The following is a 19,758-nucleotide window of genomic DNA, read 5'->3' on the forward strand; positions in this document are numbered from 1 at the left end:
GAAATGAGTTACTGCAGATCTGGTGAATGAAATGAAGCACTTTGAAACTAAGGGCAAATGGGTAGGAATGCCAATAACCTGTGTAGAATTAATGAAATAATGGATGCCAAAAAAGCATAGTCCGAAACTTCTAAGATTAATGGCCTTCTTCTTTCCTATTATATATACCTAGCTTTTGTGACTCATGTGATGAACCTTTAAAAACAGTTTCTGGAAGGACACTTAAAAGAATCACCACTATACTGTTTAATGAGTAGATAGATTTTTATTTTCCCCCTTACAGTTAAAGCAAACCTTATGAAAATCCTTTCCTTTCCATAGGGAAAGGTGGTGGTGGAATTAACCTTGGGAACTTCTTTGCAAGCCAGAAAGGCTACAGCCGAAAAGGGTTTGACCGGCTGAGCACTGAAGGAAGTGATCAAGAAAAAGATGAAGATGATGGCACTGATTCCGAGGAAGAGTGTTCAGCATCTCCACTGCCACCAGCACCTTCATCATCCTGAAACTAACCTTTGAGTTCTCCATTATACGGTTCAACCCAGAATGTCAGATTTCTTTTCCCTTAAGCACGTTTAAGATCTTGTATATTTAATTGTAAACTGTTCTAGTCTGTGTGGGGCTGTACACTGGTTCCTTTATTTTTTGTTCGGTTTTAGTTACGTTTTTTAAGTGAAGGAGTATATTGAAATTCCATAGCAGTGCCGTTGGTTTTTATGTGAACATCTTAATAAAGCAAAGTCTTCTAACTGCCAGACTGATTTAAAGCAGTAGTATTTTATCATCAAATATGGGGATCTTGTAAATAAGTCTTACTATCTGCTTCATCAAATATTTTTTCCATAATTATTGAGTTGCCAATTTCTGTTTTGTGCCTTTCCTCTTCAATGTCCTTAACCTGTTGCATTACAGAGAATATACAGTGCCACAAAAAAATGAAGCTGCTAAGTCTTCTTCTATTTTTTTAAATCACTAACATGATATTGCATTGAAGGAAAGAAAAAAGTCTCTATTTAATTTTTTTCTTCTTCCTAACTTGATGTGTTTCTGGAATGTCTTATTTTTAGATGGTATCACTGTTAGAACACTATTTTCAGAAGCTGAATGTAATTTGTGTAATAAAGTATTCGCAGAGCATTGGCTGTTGGAGTGTACTTTGGAATTTTTGCTTGCATTGTTTTGTATATGACTTTTGTAAAAGTTACAGGGGGCACTTAACACAGTAAAAAGTTTAATGTGTTCTACCAGCAGATTAAAAAAATGATATTTTGTATGGAAGCTGGAAAAATATTTTGTTATGTCATGAGGTTGTTTGTTTGGGTTTTTTTTTAAAACTGATAACCTCCATACACGTACAAAGTCAAACTTGAACATCTAAAGAGGGATTTTACTTGTATAATAAAACTGCAAGGTATTTCCTTAATAAAACACATGGTCACAGCTAAGAGGAAACCTGTGTCTCAAATTAAATATGCAAATTAGTCAGGGTAGGCATCTAATACTACCTGATTGCAAGCACTGATTTTCTTTTTTTCTCCACACTTTATTTTTCATTCATTCAACAGGAACCCTCAGTCCTGTAATGAGTTCTCTCATTTAACAGCAGACTTACAGAAGTCCTGCTGGATAATTACCCTCTCTGTATGAGTCATCTAAAGTGTGAATCATTGTGTAACATCATTATGACTAATCAGTCCAGTTTGAGGATCAGAGCATAATTAATGTTCTTTTAAAACTGCTGTTATGAGCAGAGTGTACACAGGGTAATTGCCACAGGGTTTTATGAAACAGTTTTCATTGTCGTCATTGCAGGTGTTGTAATAGGCTACTGCTGGCATGGAGATTGGAAAATAGGATTTAAGCTCCTTGTGGTGGTTTTGCAAGGTCTATGGGGGAATAAAGGTAATGATAGTGGAGAAAAAGTTGAGGTTTTTTCCCCCAGCAAGATTTTATAAATCCTGTTTTTCTGGAAAAAAAACAAAAAAACCAAAACCAAAATCCCAAACTTAAAATGCATTACAAGCTGGTTTCTTTGCTAACTTACAGCAAAATCTCTAGGATAGCCATCTGAAGTGCTGGAGTACAGGCACAGTTTCATGTGAAATGTATTTAGTGCATACTCTTACGTTGCGTCCTCTCCTGCAAATTTTTGTTTTCCTAATGCTACAAGGAAAACAGTGTGTTTCTTTCTCACCTTTGAAAGCAAGGCAGTATTATTTTTCTCAGTGGCCTTGATCCTCGTATGTATGAATAAAAATTAATTAGTTGGGAAGAATCCTCTGAAGCTGTCTGCAAAAATGCTCAGTCACTAGTTTACAGGAAGTTTCCAGTGACAGCATTTAAGAAAGCTGTGGTGACACTGGTGTCATAGGTGGCATATATCTATCAGTTCTAAAAGATCACAGGGTTTTCTCAAAAGCACTCAATAAGGGTATATTTTTCTAACATTTGGTTAGCTCACCTTATGTCCAAGTGATGTTGGGTGTTCTCTTCATCCATTACCAGAGCTCAGTGGAATATGCAGCTTCCCTCTTTGTCCTTTCCTTTATTTGAGCTGTATCTCCAATTCTAGATAATGCTTTGTTGAGAGGGAATCAGCCAAACAGTTTAATTGCAAGTACAGGCTAAAATAGATTAACTGAGCTTTAATCATAATCTCAGCTCTCTGGAATTCAGATATTGGTCTCTACAATAATCCTGGGCTCCTAAGGAGAAGCAGGATGAGGGAGGAGATTCTACTCTGATCTGGTGAGACCCCACCTACAGTGTTGCATCCAGCCCTGGGGTCCCCAGAATAAGGAGGATGTGGACCTGTTGGAGTTGGGTCCAGAGAGGGTCACAAGGATAGTCAGAGGGCTGAAGAACTCTCTTGGAGTTTTTCAGTCTGGACAAGAGAAGGCTCCCCAGAGATCTCATTTTAGCCTTTGAGTGTTTCAAGTGGGTTTATAAGAAAGACAGAACCTTTTTACCTAGTGATAGGACAAGGAGGCAATGGTTTTAAACTGAGAGAGGGAGATTTAGATTGGATATTAGAGAGAAATTCTTTATTCTGAGCATGATGACGCAGGTTGCCCAGAGAAGCTGTAGATGCCTCATCCCTGGAAGTGTTCAAGACCAGGCTGGATGGGGCTCTGAGCAACCTGGTCCAGCAGGAAGTGTCCATGCCCATGGCAGAGGGGTTGGATTAGATGATCTTTAAGGTCACTTTCAATACAAGCTATTCTGTCATTTTTAATAACTGCACCAACAGGCCACCAACTACTTTCCAGCACCAATCAAATTTCAGCACCTCAGATTTCATGCTTCTAATTTTGTACAGGTGCAATGGCAGAGTTGGAACATCTGAACCTGCTTGAAGGCACTGAATGTTCTTTGTCTCTTATTAAAGCTGTATCTTATGGAAACAATGTACCATAGACTCCAAACTGCAATAGAAAAATTAATATAAAAAGGAAGATACAAGCTTTCTGAATCAGTTATCATTTTAATAAGCCATTTTAGTAAGACCATCCTCCATCCTAACAGGTTCTGTGTGCTAATATTACTTATTGTATTAATAGTTGAAATCTGCTTACTCAGTCTAAACTTTAGAGAGCATGTTTAAATTAGTTTTCAGTAGATGCTCCAGGTAAGATTATGCTTTAATGAAGAACATATAATTGCACATTTTTAAGATTTACAAGATGTGGTAACACTTTCCATGTGTTGTTGATTAATCTTTTCTTAAGCCTTTTTAAGAAGGAAGAATCTTGGCTATTGTAGGGGCTGAATATTTTCATTAAAAATAGACTGACCAAGTAGCTAAGCGCCTTTCTGTAGTATTAAGCATCTCCCTGTTTTAAATAGTCTGACCCATCGGAAGTCTTACAGGGTTATGGGAAGGTAGTTGTGATCCACTGGCAGGTGGTGTCAGGTAATTTTGGGTACCTTTTGTGAACCTGCGGTAAGTGAGGGCAGACTGGGGCAACAGCAAGATGCCATGAGGAGGATGCACTGACCTGTAACACACAGGTTGCCACCCACATCACCTGAAGGTGTCCCAATTAACTGAAATTAACTGCTCTATTACGCAGCTGTCCTTGCCACCAAGTATCATTAGGTGTAAATTGGTTCCTTGGGAAGCATCTTGATTAAGTAGATTTCTAATCAAGCAGTGCACTGTAGAGTTAATGAGGGTTTATAGATCATTGTGGTGAATTGCAAAAGCTCCTTCCTTGCCAAAGCTAGATTTATTTAAGGTTTACAGAGTATTAGGTCAGTAATGGCTGTCACAATACAGTGGATTAGGATTAAGCATGTGTCATGCTACAGAGAAGGGGCTTGGTGATTTTTAGGTTGCCATTCAAATACACATGTGAAAACTTGTTTGAAAGACTTTGTATGTATTAGCAGTAAAAGCTGTGGGGACTATCACTGCTGAGCAATTCAAGAGCAACTTTATTATTTAATTACTTAATTGCACATTAGGAAATCCTTTAAAATTTTAAAGACTATGTCATTATATAGTTCACAGTTTGTGTGGAATCTTGTTTTGTCCAGTAAAAAAATGCAAAAACAGAATCAAATATTCAAGTAAATTAAAAATAAGAGCTGAAATTAAGCCACTGTATATTCTATCTAAAACAGATGCTAGTGAACCCTACAGTTTTAGCACCCCTGATTTGCCTTTACCTGTTGGGTTTTTTTAATTCTTAAATGTGAAAATATTTTTATTTTTTATGTGAAATATCAAAATTTGTTAGTAGAATTTGCACTGTAACTGCTCTTTAGGCTCTTCTCCAGTAATGGGGAAAAAATTAGATTTGTCTGTATAGCTAAGCATTACTGGCAGAAAAAAAAGAGGGGAGCTGACAGTGTAGAGGAGAATTTAAGATCTCTAGTGATATCTATTATCCAAGAAAAACCTGCAAACTTCTTGCTGTTTCTGGACATGGTGGCTAAAAATCCTAAAAGAACATTCAGCTGGCATTGTTAGACACATATTTTGGAGAGAGACTGTGTGGTAGTCAATCTGGAGGCTGCACTAGATTTTTTCTAAATATTACAGGTCATGAAGGCAGTTTATTTTACTGTTTCTTCATCTCCATTCCACTCATATTTCTTATTAATGGGTTGCATGTGAAGCATGACATCCTGTGAGTGAAGCTCTGTCTGATTTCACTGTATAGCTTTTAGAAAATATACAGATGATGTATGGGCAGTACTCTTGTAGGGCACTGTGCCAAAGCACTGGTTTGAAGATGCAGTAATTTTTTTCTTTTTTCCTAGAAAATAGTCAGTGGTAACAGTTCAGCAAACTAGGGAAATTATTACAAACTATACTTCTTATTCTTCTAGGACATATGAGAAACCTAATTTTTCTACTCTTTTTAATTAGAATTGAGGATTTTTTTTTTTTTTTTTTTTCAGAATGGAGATTAGGCAACTGCCAAAGTGGCTAAATTTGGTGCTACGTGTTATTTAGGGTTTTATGGCAGAACCCTGCCCTGGCCACTGCAATCCTCATTGCTCTGAGTACCCTCTCCCCTCTGTTATTGCTTCGTTCAGCCATGACATATCCTAAAACAGCTGCCCAAGAGAAAATTGCTTTCAGGAAAAAACACTGAATTCCACAATTCTGCCATGTTTCCTTGGGTCGGCTCTCGGGTCACGCACACTGTGCCACACATAAGGAAGTGGAAGCATGGCGTTATTCCAGGCACTTGCATGGGAGATCCTGCTCACAGCAACTTAGGTGTAACGTGTAGAGGTGCTTGGGAGGTGTAAAGCTGTACTGAAAGTTTACCACAGTTGGTAGCTGTGGTATAAAACCACTCAAAGCATAAGTAGAGTATTTTTGTACTCCGGCTCACATGACAGGTCAGTCACGCATCCTTCACACAATGCGGGTCATGTTGCTCTCAGAAATGTACTCATGTTCCCGTAATTATCGATGTTAAAATTACCGAAAATTCTGCTGCGAACGTGCTTTCGGAAAGAAACCCTCGGAAGGGCAGGGCAGGCAGCAGTACCTGCGCGCCCTAAGCACCGCGTGGGCGGTGGCTCCGCGGATACAGGCTGCCACCTTCCGACAAATCCGGAACGTCTCTCGCTGGAGACGAACACACGAAAGCTAATACACTAAAAAAATTACTTGCCGGTATGACACTATAACTATGTGCTCTGCTTTCCTTCTTCTTGGTCTTTTTTCTATGGGAGTGGTGAATGATGTTTCTGATTATGTAAAGACTCAGAATCAATCTGGTGGGGAAGCACAGGTATTATATACTGCATATCACTGAACTGCTGCACAAAACAGAAATATTTTTCTTAAGGGCTTTTCTGTTGGGGCTTTTATCACTATGTCTACCAGCTTTGTGAAGAGTAATGAGTATTTTTTGCAGTTTGTCTGGAATCTGATATGGTGTTACTCTGTACAGAAGGGTGAAGTGACGCATAAGGAAATTAAAGGCATCAATTGCCAAGAATAATCAACTAATTTTAGGTACTGAATTCATGAAACCTGATTTATTCCTTTTTAACCCACTTAACTTGGATAACACTTTACATATTCAAGGCACCAATTCTTGCCACCAGCTGCAGCTCTGAATGCTCCAGTTCTGCTGATGAGTTTTGAGATGCTTCTCCAGCGCCCAAAAAAGTGCTCACCAATGTGAGTAATAAGTAGTATGTAGTAATACAGAATTATTGAAACGTGTATCCAAGTGATCTGCTCATCACTGCACTAGCAGTCTGTAACAGGGCAGCACTGCCTAGCAGTGGGGACATGCTGTATTTCCTACAACAGTTATTGTTTACTGGCACAGCTGCTTCTGCTACCAGTGCAGCAAGCTTGCTGCAGATCCCTTCATCTACACACAGGCTGAAAGGAGAACTGACCAGGGAATGCATGTCTCAGGATTAACTGCTCCAAAATCAAATGCTTTAAAATTCAATTTACTGTCTGGTTACTTCTATTTGGAAGAGCCTTCTTCTTCAAAATAAAGCTTTTGGTGTGCTGCTTTTCATTCAAAATGTCTACGTAGTTTTGTTACCAAGATATAAACAGCAAGCCAGCAGGTCTTCTAATTGGTGCAAAAGAGTATAGTACCCATTTCTTGAAAACACTGCTAAATCTTGCTTCCTTGTGTCAGTTTTGGTCAAACAGTGTTTCTTTTCCATTTTCCAGTGATGTTCTTCATGTCAATAGTTTGAATTTTATTTTAATTAATCTCCCCCATCCACAGAAGGCCACATTTCAGTGCACTGGTAAGTCACTACTGCCTGCTTGGTAATACAATAGATCAAAACTACCAGGAAGCCTGAGCGATCAGCAATATGTTAAATGTACACAGTATGTTAAATGCTTCAGTGTTTTCCCCATTACTCTCTCACTGCAGCATTTTCTTTCTTTTCAGTGCAGCTCTAACAACTCTACAGCACTTGCGTTACCCCAGAGCCACTGCAGAAAACAGCTCTGCTGTACTGTGCACAATTCAGGAACTGATCATATGAAGTAAGAAAAAAAGAAGAGAGGCTGGTTCTATTTTGCAGCTCCTAAAGCAGAAATGAGTCTTACAAACAATGCCTTACTCTCCAGTCTTATCCCTAACAGTAATATTTTCTTCAAAAGGATGAGATATAAAATAAATATTTATTCCATGTGTGCATACACACAATGTACTCAGAAAGACTCTCTGAAATCTTGGTGGAGAAAAACTGTATCTGTAGGACTGCATTTTCAGAAGACACAAAATAGTTTGAGTATTAATTATTCTTCATTTGAAGTTTAAGATAGGATTCTGTCATGGTGCTGGGTGCTTTTCTCACACAGATGCATCCCATGATATTAAAGACATAGTGTATTGTACATGTAAATTTCTGTAGGAGGTAGGTACCTAATCAGCCTTGATAACCACATCTAATTGTCTAAAATTAACTGAAAACTCCTAATAAATAGTACTTTCCTCCACCTGTGTTAGAAGTCACATGACATTCAGGAGCAGAAATGAGAGGGAGCACACAAATTCAGAGAGCAAGATAAGCAAATCTTCCACAGCATCATCCACAAGTTGCTGAATTCCTCAACTCAGTTTTCTGCTAGTTTTCTTCATGTCAATCCCCTACAAAAAACCAAAAACCAAACAAAACCAAAACCACAACAAAAAAACCTGACTTCCACTCTCAGTTTTCTACATGAAAAAATTCCTGTGCTGCTGACTTTGAGAAACAGTCTTCTCAGTAGGAAGTCCAGACCAGTAACAGCTTACTCAAGGAAATCAGAGAATAAGTTAATACCACTGCTTCACCTTTCATAGCCCACTACCCATGGAAAATCTCCCAACATGCACAGGCTCAGTGATAAGATAACTGTAATGGAGAAACCAGATGTTTGTGGAAAAAGCACATATTAATATTAAATGCTTCTAAGATTTTTTCACATGCCTGAAATATTAAAACTGCCTACACTAGTAGACTTTTGATGAGCATTGAACAGCTGAAGCTCTCATTGTTTCATACATAGAACACTACATGTATTTGATTTTGGCAGTTTTATTGTTTTGTGAGATCTTAAATGGATTAGACTAGAAATTAAAAGTTGTACAAGTCAGATGCTGCAGCTTCCCAGAATGAATAGAGAACTGTTATATAACAGGAAAAGGAAGACATGAGCTTCTCTGTAGTGGAGGGAAAATTTACACCAACTTGCTTAGGTTTAATTCATCTCACAGTGCACATTAGGAATAAATCATCCAAGGATTAAATGGAAAAGGTCATTACAGTGAAATTATGCATTGTGTCCTGAGAGGATAACAGTAAGGCATGGCCACATCGCCATTCTACAAAAAAAAATCTGGAATTTAAATGCATGATCAGAATATTTGCTTTTACTAGTGCTTTTTCTCAACACCCAGACAAATTAGATACCTGAAGCACTCTTAGATTCATAAAGGAGTAAAATGGACTGGGCTAAGTAAGTTGGAGCTATTAATTTTTTTTTCAGTTTGCCACAGTAGTTCCAAACTGCATGGCAATGAAATGTGATAGAAGACTATGCTTAAGTATCCTCTGTCTTTGTCTGAAGGGTCCAACAAGGTGAAGGCCATTGCTCTGTCTTTGCAGTATTTGGTTCAATGTAATGATCTTCTCTCAGCTCAGACCCATATTTACCATCTGCTGATTCTTGGTCTTTGAAGGCTGCAGGTGGAATCTGTACAGCAGACATGATATCTTTTTTGTAGGTATTTATTTCTTTTTCAGCAACAGAGTCTGCTTGGCTTGAATTATTAGATCTTTCAGACAAGCCAATATAGTCATGGTCAAAAACTACTGCACCTTGTAGAATGTAATGGTTGCCTGTAAAAGGAAAGTAGCCATTAGTTCAGATCTATGAAGCCATACTTGAAATGTTAGTGAGGTGCTAACTTAATTTTCAAAACAATTTCCAAAAGACGAGATGAATGCTTGAGTGACAGTAAACTGATTATGTGAATTTCCCAATTTCACTGAGGAACAAATGTTTGTCATCTCGTTACATCCACAAAATAATCTCTGGGATTATCCACATTTAGAGCTTTTCCTAGCTAAGTCAATGATTAGCTTGATGTCTATCTTAGTCACCTACTGAGCTCATGCTTGAATAAATAGACATGGATATTCTTTCATTTTGTACATGCACATGAATAAATGTGGTTTCTTCATGCTCTTGATGGAAAATCTTAGTTCAACACACAACAGGCTTCCTTAAACCATAGAAAGTTTTAAAAGTAAGTAAAGTAGGTAAGTTTAAAAAAAAAAACAAAACACCAAAATCTATCCCAGCCAAGACGAAGACTGTTACTTCCTGAAAAAGGGAATTGTATGTTTACACACTGCTTCTGCAATACTCAGCAGTAAACAAATTAGGCTCTAATACTACAGAGACCACTACTTTCAGCTTTTTATACAGTGACACAATTTACTAAAAGTTATTGTAATAGATTTTATTCATTATCTACATGCTTGATATGCATGTCACTTCCTCCTCATGCATCAGCAATTTAATGAGGAACCAGAAGGCACAGAGTGGTCATCCAAAAAAAGTAGAGGCCTCATGACATGCCATGAAATCAGTATCTTAGTTACAAAATCCATAACTGATGACTGACATAAATATTTCAGCTTGTTACATGAAATTCCAGAATTAGTTTCAGCTTTGCAAATCTCTCAGCTTTAAGAGGTGATGGAAGAAATTACCATCTCAATATAGTTTATCTATTTACAAGAACCAAAGTTTGACCACATGTGCCAATAGTGTGGGAATTGTTCTGCTCTTCAAGAACTCTGAAGTACAAAGCAGCTTGTTCTGTGACAGAAGTCTTCTGTATACCAAGTATTTTATTTTTTTGAAAATGCCTCTGGTGACTCAAAGACAGCATGAGCAGAAAAGAAACAGCTGCCACTGTTTGATTTGCGAAAGGGCATGATGAATATGTAAGACCAAAAGCAGAAGCTGGTTATGCAGATCTTTGGAAATTTCCAGCCATCCTACCACAGAGCATGACAATTCTATTTACTCTTGTAAGAGAAACGCTGACTTATTTAATAGGACAATTTAAAATAAACTATTCCAAAATCAGTTCCCTGATGTAGTCTTTCTATTTTAAGGCTTTAGAAGACACTCCAATGTTGTAAACAAAAAAAAAAAAAGTTTCCGTTGCACAAGCAAAATTAATGTGAATCCTGCCTACACCAAGAGAGCCAGAAAATGCTCCTTGAATATAGGTCAACCTCCTTATACTTCTAGCATGTTCTTATACTTCTGTCAGCCAGCACAAATCGATCCAAGCCAGTGATTAGAAGCAACTTTAATAGAGGCTATTTTTAAAAAGACTTTGAACATTATTCATGAGCTCTGCTCCATGCTCTGCATAGTTTGACATCACTCACTATTCTCCTTACTTAGCTATTACACTATTGTGTGTGCTAATATAACTCCCACTGGTTAGTGAATGATACTTTTTCATTTTAATAACCTAACACCACAACAGAGAAGTTAAGAAAACAAAACAAAAACCCAAGTCTTTTTACATACATAAAACCACAAACTTAAAAACAATTATATACACCTTTTTCACTGGACCCTCTTAAATATGGCTTGAGGTGAGACATCTTGATGGGTCTTTTCAGCCTTGAACCTGTGGAATCTCTTAATATTGCACAGCCATTTTCTGTGATGTAATCTATGATACAAGGACCAATCCATTCCGACTGGAAACGACCATCTTTCCACCAGTTTTTTCTTTGCCTGAGGACTTCATGACCAACTTTAAGTTGAAGGGTATTTAATAGTTTTGACTTCCTTTTAACTGTGATTTTGGTTCTGATTTTTTGTTCATCTGAAGTTTTTTTATCTGCCTACAGAAAGATAAATGTAAATTACTTTTTTTTTTATCCCAAAAGTAATAATGCAATTTTGTAGCATTGAGTAAAAGTGCTTAAGCAGGACATTGAGTGGTTTTAGATGTGTGTAGTTTGTAATTATGTGGGACTGAAAAGTGATTAAGAAATTGCTTTTATCTTCATAAATCACTACTCCATAGGCAACAGTTTTCAACTTCTCTATTCTGCCCTCTAAGTCAGACAGAGTAAACTTCTGACAATAGGTCTCTTTTAAGGTTACTCCCTCCAAATACAAATGTGTTACACTGAAATTAAGGGATCATGGGGGAAGAAAAACAAACTAAAAACCACCACTAAAATCCCCACATTATTTTAAAAGGTTAGTTATACTTTATGCCTCAGACCTTTTCATCTTTATCTTCAGTCTTCTTACTAGTAAAATTTCAATACATAACATTTACCTGGTAATCTGAGGTTTTGTCTTCTTCCAGTGCTTGACTGAGTTTTTTAGTTGCTTCAAATACTTTGGCAAAACTACTGTATTCTCCTTTCACACGTATATTCATGGGCTCAACAACACGTGGGTTACGGTTGAACATTTGGAAATACGGGGTGTTTTGATCTGGCTCCTATTTACATGGGGACCAAAAGCAAGCAAATTTAGCGTACATCTTTGCTGACATTTTGGAGGACTTCAGTCAAAAGAAGAAGAATCTTTACATACCAAATTTCTCAAATTGAAAGCATAGGCTATAGCAGATAAATGTTCATCCCAATTATTTGGATGGTCTATGCAATACTTGTTAAGGAAAGTTTTGATTGTCTTGGACATTGTTTCATTTACATCATGTGTCTGAGGACAAGACAATACAATTTGCTTCATTCCAAACAGTGCAAACAGTTCTTCATTTATCTTCAAAATAAGAAGAACACAATTAGTGAACATTTCTCCTGTTCTGTATCCCATTTCAAGTAAAAAAAACCTCAGATTTCCACCCCTTTGGATGATATGATGGTGACTGGGAAAATCTTCCATACATATTGGCACAGAACACACCACAACTGTGAGCGAGAGCTAAACCATTAAGTAGGGCTTAGGAGCCAGTGATTGATGGTTCCTAACCACATTTTTGCCACTCAACTCGATCTGTCATTACTTCCATGTCACAATCTGATGACTTCATCATCTCTTACAGGAACAAAGTGTGGTAAGTCCTTCATAGTAACTATAAGCCAACTTCAAAAATTCCCTTAGCTATTGCTATACTGGGCAATATGGAAGAATGACATACATCAGAATGCAGTGTACAAATTTATGCCAATTCAAATGAGTGACAAAACTTGCACTATGACTGCCAGGAAATATTTTACTTTGCTCTTTTTACAAAGAATAAAGTCCTAGGAAACATTGCATAGCATTACAATTGCAAATAATTGGTTTGACTTTTTTTTTGAATTGTGCAAATGCCTTTACTTTTTCAATTAAAGAAAAAAAATACTGAAGTCTTTCTGAAAAAAAAAAAATCTAACATTCAATTCTAAGGGAAAATGTATTTTTCTTGAGGGGAAAAAACAACAACAAAAAAGTGATTAACCAGCTATGTAAATAATTACCTGACAAACAAGCTCCTTCCCCTGATCAATAGGCATCTTTTGAGGTGGCCCATATAAGAAAAACACATTTATGATTGCCTTTGCAATTTCAGCCGCTGAAGTGTCATGCAGTGGTAAGATAACAGTCCATCTTGTAAACAAATCTGTCATAATTATGATGTATTTGTGACTTCTGTTGGTAATACTGAAAGGTCCCATTAGCTCTATAGTGACTGCTGTCCACGGGTCCTCTGCTTTGATAGGGTGTATTTTGGGCACTCTGGTGGTTATGTTCTTTGCCACCTGGCAATGCTGGCAAGCATGCACCTAGAGAAGACATCAGGGAAGGTGTTATCAATGAAAAGTGACAGTGAGGTGATGACAACCATCAGAATCATACATCTCCACTATTTCTCTGTAAATCAGGTCAAACCAGGCAATGCAAAACAAATTTGTCACTTTTCTTACAATTTTTTACCCTTAGATTTTTCAGAAACAGCATAAAACCAAAATAAAACCAAACAATACTGAAGGCCAGAAGAGGGACATGTAAAAGAACTCAAAGCTGAATTCTCTCCATTCTGAAAACACTGTGCTCTTTTGAGTCCACAGTACAAATTTTAAAATCCACTATCATCTGTAAATAATAAAGGAAGTAGGAAGCAACTGGGATTGAAAGGAAGTCCTAATCATTCCCCTTTTGGCTCATCTATGTATGCTGTGGCTGAAAAACACTGGAAGTATATATTATCTTCCATGCACAACTTAATCTACAGGACAGAGCACCTTTGTCCAATCTAAGTTGAAAGGAATGACTCTTTTTCACTTCCTGTAACAGTTTTACATGGACTCAAAGTATTCACATGGTGCAGCACGACAACAGGAACACTAATTTGGCCTTAAACTATTTACATGGTTTCCTGAATGATCAAATTCTGCTAGGGGTTCCTACCCCTGTATCTTTGGGTGGAGGAGAAGGAATTTTCCGAAGCTTTGACATGTTTAACTATTTCCTGAACACAGCTTATTGTAAAGCAGAGACACCATTTTCATATTCTTAGCTAGCAGCTACTCTGGTCAGACATCCTTGTGATGGCACATTGCATCCTAACAAAGATATGTGAGAGCACTTGCACAAGAAATCTCTCTCAGGGACTGGATGTGCCCTGCCTACCAAAAGAGGTTATGGCTCCCCACCACACCATAGTGGTGTGCAAGCCAGTAGTAAAAGAGTAAAAAGTAGTAAAAGAGTAAAACGAAACACCATGCATTGCCAAGATGACCAGCTGGAGTGTGACTGCAAGCTTACATTTCCTCCTTGCGAAACAGCCTGGGCATTTGCTGTACCAGAGTTCATAGGATTACCAAATATTTGTAACAGACTATATAAAGTATCCTGTAGTTATGAAGCCATACCCACTGCTTGACATCATTTGTTACAGAGGTCCAGTAGTAATTAGACTCCACTAAAGTCAGTGTCCTTGATATACCATGATGAGTGCCTGCAGCATTTTTGTGGCATTTCTCGAGGACCTTTTTCTTCTCTTCATCTGAAACAATTACCAGGCGCATTTGTTTTCTGTCTTTTCCAACATAGAACAACTTGTTTTCTGAAAGAAGTACCAGCAAATTATAAGCAAGTGCTTTGACTTCTGTTTAGTTTACTAAACTATTGAGCATGACTCAGAATAGATTTTATTGCAATAAGTTCAATTTTGTAATCATAGCTTGTTGCTTACAAACATTTCAATTACGTCCTCCAAAGAGCCATTAGTTCAGCCATGCTTGTTATCTGGACACAATGAATACAAGTGCAAGTCAGAATGCAAACAGCATTCCCACAGGAAATCTGAATGAAACCCAGACTAACACTGGGGTTGGAAAGGGGAGGTAGGAGTGTTGAAACTGTTGTTTGTGAAGCTGTTGGGTGCCTGCCAGAAATCTGACACTGATAGTCAAAGATTTAACTCCTCCCTGCCTTCTCTCAACACAACACTGGCAGTTTTGATGGGATTGAGACAGTACTGCAGACTGCAATGGCTCATAGAGGCTCATATATCTCCCAGGGCTGCAATAAAGTCGGGAAGGGCCTGCAGGCTCTCAGGTGACTGATGGCAAAATTGTCCTTGTACTTCTGCCAGCCATCCTCCAGACTGGATGGAGCATTCCTTGTCTCTAGCTGCAGATCTATTTCCCTTTCTGTAATCCTTTCAATTATGGATTGCAGTGACTACATATTTCTACAGTATAAAAAAGATATAAAATGAGGTTTGGCTTTAATATAGATAAATAAACCTGTCCTGGAATGGACTAAAGCAGACTGAGCTTCTATTGCTACAAACATCCTGTTATATATTAACCAGGGATTTGCAGAGCATTTCCCTCATGGAGAATGCTTATTAAAATCACAGAATGCTGCAGAGCAAGAACTCATTTTTTTTCATATTAGCAAATCTTCATATTAATGTCTATTTTTAGCATAACTTGAGAAAAAAGTTTTACCCTTGAAAACAAATTTTTTGGCAGCTCTCCTGATTCCACTTCTTTCACTTGATAATGTTGTGGGATGATATTCCCCTGTTCGCTTGTAGTATGCAATCTGCTTCAGGTGAAGCCCACCACTTTTTCCACTACGAACCATTGCCAATCTGAACAAAATGGACAGAATTTATCAGATAAATTGTCAGAGAAGCACATTGTCAAGTTTTTACTGATTTTACTGAGCTACTGATTTGTAGCTCAGAAGCATCCTGGTCAGGTAGCCTCTAAGAAGAGGTTACACCATCCACTATACACATCCACCATCAACTTTAGCAACAAGGAGCACTGCTTGAAACACTAATTTTGTTCTAAGCAGAGCTGGTTTTGTCAAACTATATTTTAAAATTTCCACACAATGGAGGGTTCTACCGCACTCATTTAACAGGGAAAGGGAATGGTATCAGAGAGAAAGAAATTGTTCTTCTCATTCTTGGATACCTCTTAAATTCGGTTATGCTTGAGATAGTCCAAAGATCCAACTTAGTTGAGAAAAATCTACATAGGCAAATAGGAAAAAAAAACAACTTCCCTGAGAGAAACTAATGGAAATTTATTTTTTCACTAATTAATCACACAATTAGATTCTGAAATTTCAAACCAGACTCTGCATACAAGGTAACAATTCATTCTTTGAAACAAGCTGACTTCCCTGATAACATTAAAAAGCAATAATGTCATTAGTAAAATGGGCCACTGATCAGAACCTGTTTAGGTTTAGAAAATAGCATCAAAAAATTATGTAATAATAAAAATTTAAATATTCACAGGCAGAATTATTGATGCAGGCTCTAAATCATTTGAGTGGTTTGCTTTTTTTCCAAATCTTTTCCAGCAGCATAGACAAGGCAGTAATTTATTCCTGCTCCCATCAATGTCTACAGGAGCCGGACCAAACTTGGGGTCTGCCATGTCATAATTTTATAGTGAATACTGGTTATCCACAGCATTAAGTAAATTTATTACTTATCCTGCCATTGTTCCAGTGCCAGACTGAGACATTATGTAGCCTGCTAAAAAGAGTAAATAGTTTGTCTGCCATATGTGCTCAGTGGCTTATAATTATAAGGAAGTGACAGTATCCAGTCACTTTGGAATGCACATCATCTCATTATGTGATTATGCTATTTGAAAACAAAATGTGTAGGACAAGATGTCTATTTTTCAATTTATAGCTTCTGAGTTACCTTTACTATGCTGGTGGTATGAAGGAGGTAAAGACCTCTTAAGAGTGATTATGCCTGCTTTCACTTTATCCTTTCCTCCCAGAAAATAAAATGCTGTATGTTATTTTTGGAACCTGCACCCTGAGCTAAGCACTGCTGTTAGCAATGGCAAATGCATGACAGGAACTTCCCGTTCAAAACGTGACAAGACTTTTGCCTCACTTCATTATTCTGGTTTTGAAAACCGGACTAGAGCTGGTTTTCAAAACAAGCCAAGTCTCTTATCATAGAGCATTAGTGTTTTAAAGCAAAATTTTCATACCTGAGAGAACTAACACTGATGTACTTCCCAACACCACGATCTCACCTGTGAAGAAAGATGGTGTTTCAGAACAGGGAAGGAGAGGAGCCAGAACACAGAACTGTTCTGACACATCAGTTTCCTGTAAATTTACATCTGACACATACTAAACCAAGCACCGAGCTGGTAAACTGGATAACTAACAGCACAAAAGCAGGTGAGGTTGCCATTAAGTACATTCATGTTTCTGTTATTTAAAAGAAGTCAATTAACTAGTAAAAGGACATTGGTGAAGGGCAATTAAAATATCCCATCTGCCAGGGGCACACATTCAAGGCCAGTCCTACACTTAAGTTACCTGAAGTCAAAACTAGCCCAGTATGACCTGTCACTTGACCACAGAGATGATGGATTTTTTTGGCTTGACACAGACTTTCATACATGGGAAGAAAAGATCTTACAGAACACTCTTTATTCTTCCAGTACTTTTGAAACTTGCCTGAAGCAGCATATATTCTCCATGGAGCCCAAAACTGCCCATTTTAATAAAATGAAGATTTAATTCATTTTAATTCACAGCAACAAAATACTTCTAAGCAGGACCACAGCATACACTTCTGCTAAGTAGACATGCTATCCACATTTCTGCAATGGCAGTTTCTATTATAAGCATTTTTAAGAGCTTAGGTAAACCAATGAAGAAAGAATGTGCTATGTAGCACCTACATACATTAATTTAGAAGGATCCTGATCCAGCAAACTGTTAAGTACTTAAGTCTGCTGGACTGCTGCCTGATATGAGCTTCCTTCCTGGATATTTAATTTCTTGTGCCCCTACTAATCTTTTCCCCCACTACCTAACTGACGTTCTTTGTCCTACTTCTAAAAAATGCCAAATAAAACAGTCCTGAAAAGAACAATTCATAAAATCTTCTGTTTTTCTTATTTATTCAGTTAATTCATATGCTATGTCTCAACACACATCTGGTAGTCTAAAAATCAAAGACATAAAATCAGCTATCCATTTTTAGTACCTTAGAAGCTCACAAAGTATACACTAGAAAGTATTTTAGCAAGGCAAATGAAACTTCCATACAACCAGTGGTCTTTTAGCTTTAGTGGCTTAGCCAAAACAGTCACATCTGCTAAAACTAAGCTATTTCATCCTTTAATGCCCATTTTCTCCTACAGACAAACACAATCCTAACTGCAAAACTATTCTTTTAGTCCAGCTTTTGAAAAATTCCTCTACTTCTGACTGCTGTTCCTACAACAAACAGGAATTGCCTGTGGAGATGTGAATCACGGTCACAGAATGGTTTGGGTTGGGATGGACTTTAAAGATAATCAACTTCCAAACTGCTACCGGGTTCAGGCAGCACAACCTTCCACTAGATGAGCTTCCTCAGAGTCCCAAAACCACTTGGGTTCGAACACTTCAAGGAATGGGACAGACACAGCTTTTCTGGACAACCTGCTCTAGTACCTCACCATCCTCTCAGTAAAGATTTTTTTTCCTAATATCCGGTCTAAACTTGAGCTCTTTCTTTGAATGCATACCTCCTTGTCGTATCATGTATGTTATGTTCATATGTTCATGTAAGAAGTCTCCCTCCTGTTCCTATTACAGGCTGTCTCCAGTACACAGCTTCAAAACACCGCTTTTCTAACCCAGGTGCTTCCAAAAATGCGTAAATCAGACTGACCGACTCGCCTACATTCCTCCCTGATTTTGCAAGTGCGACAGAGGGCTGGGAAGGGCGCCTATGAGGCTGAGTGGGTAGGCACGCGAAGTCGCATCTCGCCGCCCGCGGTAGAGTCAGCCGCCATCCAGAATTCCATAGATTCCTCTCGGAAAGGCGCCTCCGCATCCTCCCTCCCGCCCACAGCACTACACATCCCAGAGTGCAACGCGCCCGCGCAGGGTATGCCGGGAGCGGCGGTCGCGAGTAACCGTCCCCTGGGCCCCGCACCCCGCGCATGCACGAGGCGAGGCCAACGCGAACTTTTTGCTTCCCGCCACCGCCCCCCCGCCCCCCGCCACTCTCTCGGCCCGGTGGGCACACCCGTGAACATCCGCCGTGCCGCGGGCACGCACCTGCTCCTGCAGAGGTACCGGAAAGGCCTGTCGCGGGTGCCACAGTTTCCTGGTCAGACCAACCACAGCTACGGCCCCAGCGGCGCCCGAGACTTTTGTGGCGCCCCCGGAAGTGGCGAGAGGGAGAGGAGGGGGCGGGACAGTGGCGGCACCGCCTCCTGGGGTGATTGCGGGGCCGCCGCGAGCAGGTGAGGTGGCCGTTCCCTCCTTCCTTCCCATTCCTGGCCTGGCCGGGACGCAGGTAGGCAGCGCGGTGACTGAGGCGATCGGGAGTTCCCGTGAGAAGCGGTGTCGCAGTGGGCGGGCAGCGCAGGCGGTGCGGCGGGCAGGGCCCCGTGCGTTCCGCCTCCGGTTCCTCGGGCACGCCCAAGGCTGCTGCGGCGGGCACGGTCCATGTGCACGGTCAGCGCTTTGTCTCTGGGTTGTTCTGCTCTCGGACAGTGTTTTCTGAAGCAGCGGCGGTGCCGCATACCCGGTGTGTGAGGTTGCGGTGTGCGGTGCTATCAGTGTCAGGTGAAGCGTTTTGGCACAGATGAACACGGGGTGAAAGGCGGTGTGTGCCTAAATGGGAATGGGGAGGGAAGTGATAGAGCACTTCTTGAAGCTCTGCGTTTGGAGCACTCTGTTAACATCCCGAAAAACTGATGATAAATTCAGTGTAAAATAAGCTGGAGCAAGGGAGAAGGCTGACTGTAATCATAATG

The 19,758-nt window shown here is 39.2% G+C and overlaps 3 protein-coding genes across 30 annotated transcripts in view; 2 read left to right on the forward strand and 1 right to left on the reverse strand.

Moving 5' to 3' along the window:
* PAM (peptidylglycine alpha-amidating monooxygenase) overlaps window positions 1-1,442 on the forward strand; it is a 117,310-nt gene extending 115,868 nt beyond the window's left edge. For all 5 annotated transcript variants that reach the window (XM_041471121.1, XM_041471124.1, XM_041471123.1 and 2 more), the window contains one exon: window positions 322-1,442. In XM_041471121.1, coding sequence (XP_041327055.1) covers window positions 322-503 — 182 coding nt within the window. In that variant the 3' untranslated portion in view covers window positions 504-1,442. The remainder of the gene's footprint in view (window positions 1-321) is intronic.
* A 7,218-nt stretch (window positions 1,443-8,660) lies between these two features.
* On the reverse strand, window positions 8,661-19,273 carry GIN1 (gypsy retrotransposon integrase 1). Of its 6 annotated transcripts, none has more exons than XM_041471129.1 (9): window positions 19,055-19,190; window positions 16,978-17,022; window positions 15,454-15,599; window positions 14,368-14,501; window positions 12,973-13,278; window positions 12,083-12,271; window positions 11,820-11,987; window positions 11,085-11,373; window positions 8,661-9,333 (listed from the first exon to the last, which is right to left on the reverse strand). In XM_041471129.1, exons 3-9 carry the CDS (start codon window positions 15,590-15,592, stop codon window positions 9,035-9,037), a joined length of 1,524 nt encoding a protein of 507 aa, XP_041327063.1. In that variant the 5' UTR covers window positions 15,593-15,599; window positions 16,978-17,022; window positions 19,055-19,190; the 3' UTR covers window positions 8,661-9,034. The 6 variants fall into 6 exon arrangements, with proteins under 6 accessions (XP_041327063.1, XP_041327061.1, XP_041327062.1 ...); XM_041471127.1 differs by having other exon boundaries at window positions 14,368-14,561; XM_041471128.1 differs by lacking the exon at window positions 16,978-17,022 and having other exon boundaries at window positions 14,368-14,561; window positions 19,055-19,189.
* The window catches only part of PPIP5K2 (diphosphoinositol pentakisphosphate kinase 2), a 49,222-nt gene continuing 48,603 nt past the window's right edge, over window positions 19,140-19,758 (forward strand). For 15 of the 19 annotated variants that reach the window (XR_005955430.1, XR_005955433.1, XR_005955428.1 and 12 more), the window contains exon 1: window positions 19,437-19,567. The gene's annotated coding sequence lies outside the window, so the exon portion shown is untranslated. Of the gene's footprint in view, window positions 19,296-19,423; window positions 19,568-19,758 lie in introns of those variants that run through there. The other 4 variants (XM_041471111.1, XM_041471110.1, XM_041471120.1 and 1 more) reach the window with 4 other exon arrangements.

The sequence above is a fragment of the Pyrgilauda ruficollis genome, unplaced genomic scaffold (assembly GCF_017590135.1).
Source record: "Pyrgilauda ruficollis isolate IOZ18807 unplaced genomic scaffold, ASM1759013v1 scaffold257, whole genome shotgun sequence".
NCBI classification, from domain to species: Eukaryota; Metazoa; Chordata; class Aves; order Passeriformes; family Passeridae; genus Pyrgilauda; species Pyrgilauda ruficollis.

Bases quoted from the DNA above. Each gene is read 5' to 3' on its own strand.
- GIN1 (XM_041471127.1), bottom strand. From the start codon at position 15,592: ATGGTTCGTAGTGGAAAAAGTGGTGGGCTTCACCTGAAGCAGATTGCA. The intron at 13,279-14,367 runs GTATGGCTTCAT...TGTCTTCTCTAG, and splicing joins CAAATGATGTCAAGCAGTGG to GTGCATGCTTGCCAGCATTG. The intron at 12,272-12,972 runs GTAATTATTTAC...CTTATTTTGAAG, and splicing joins GGAAGGAGCTTGTTTGTCAG to ATAAATGAAGAACTGTTTGC.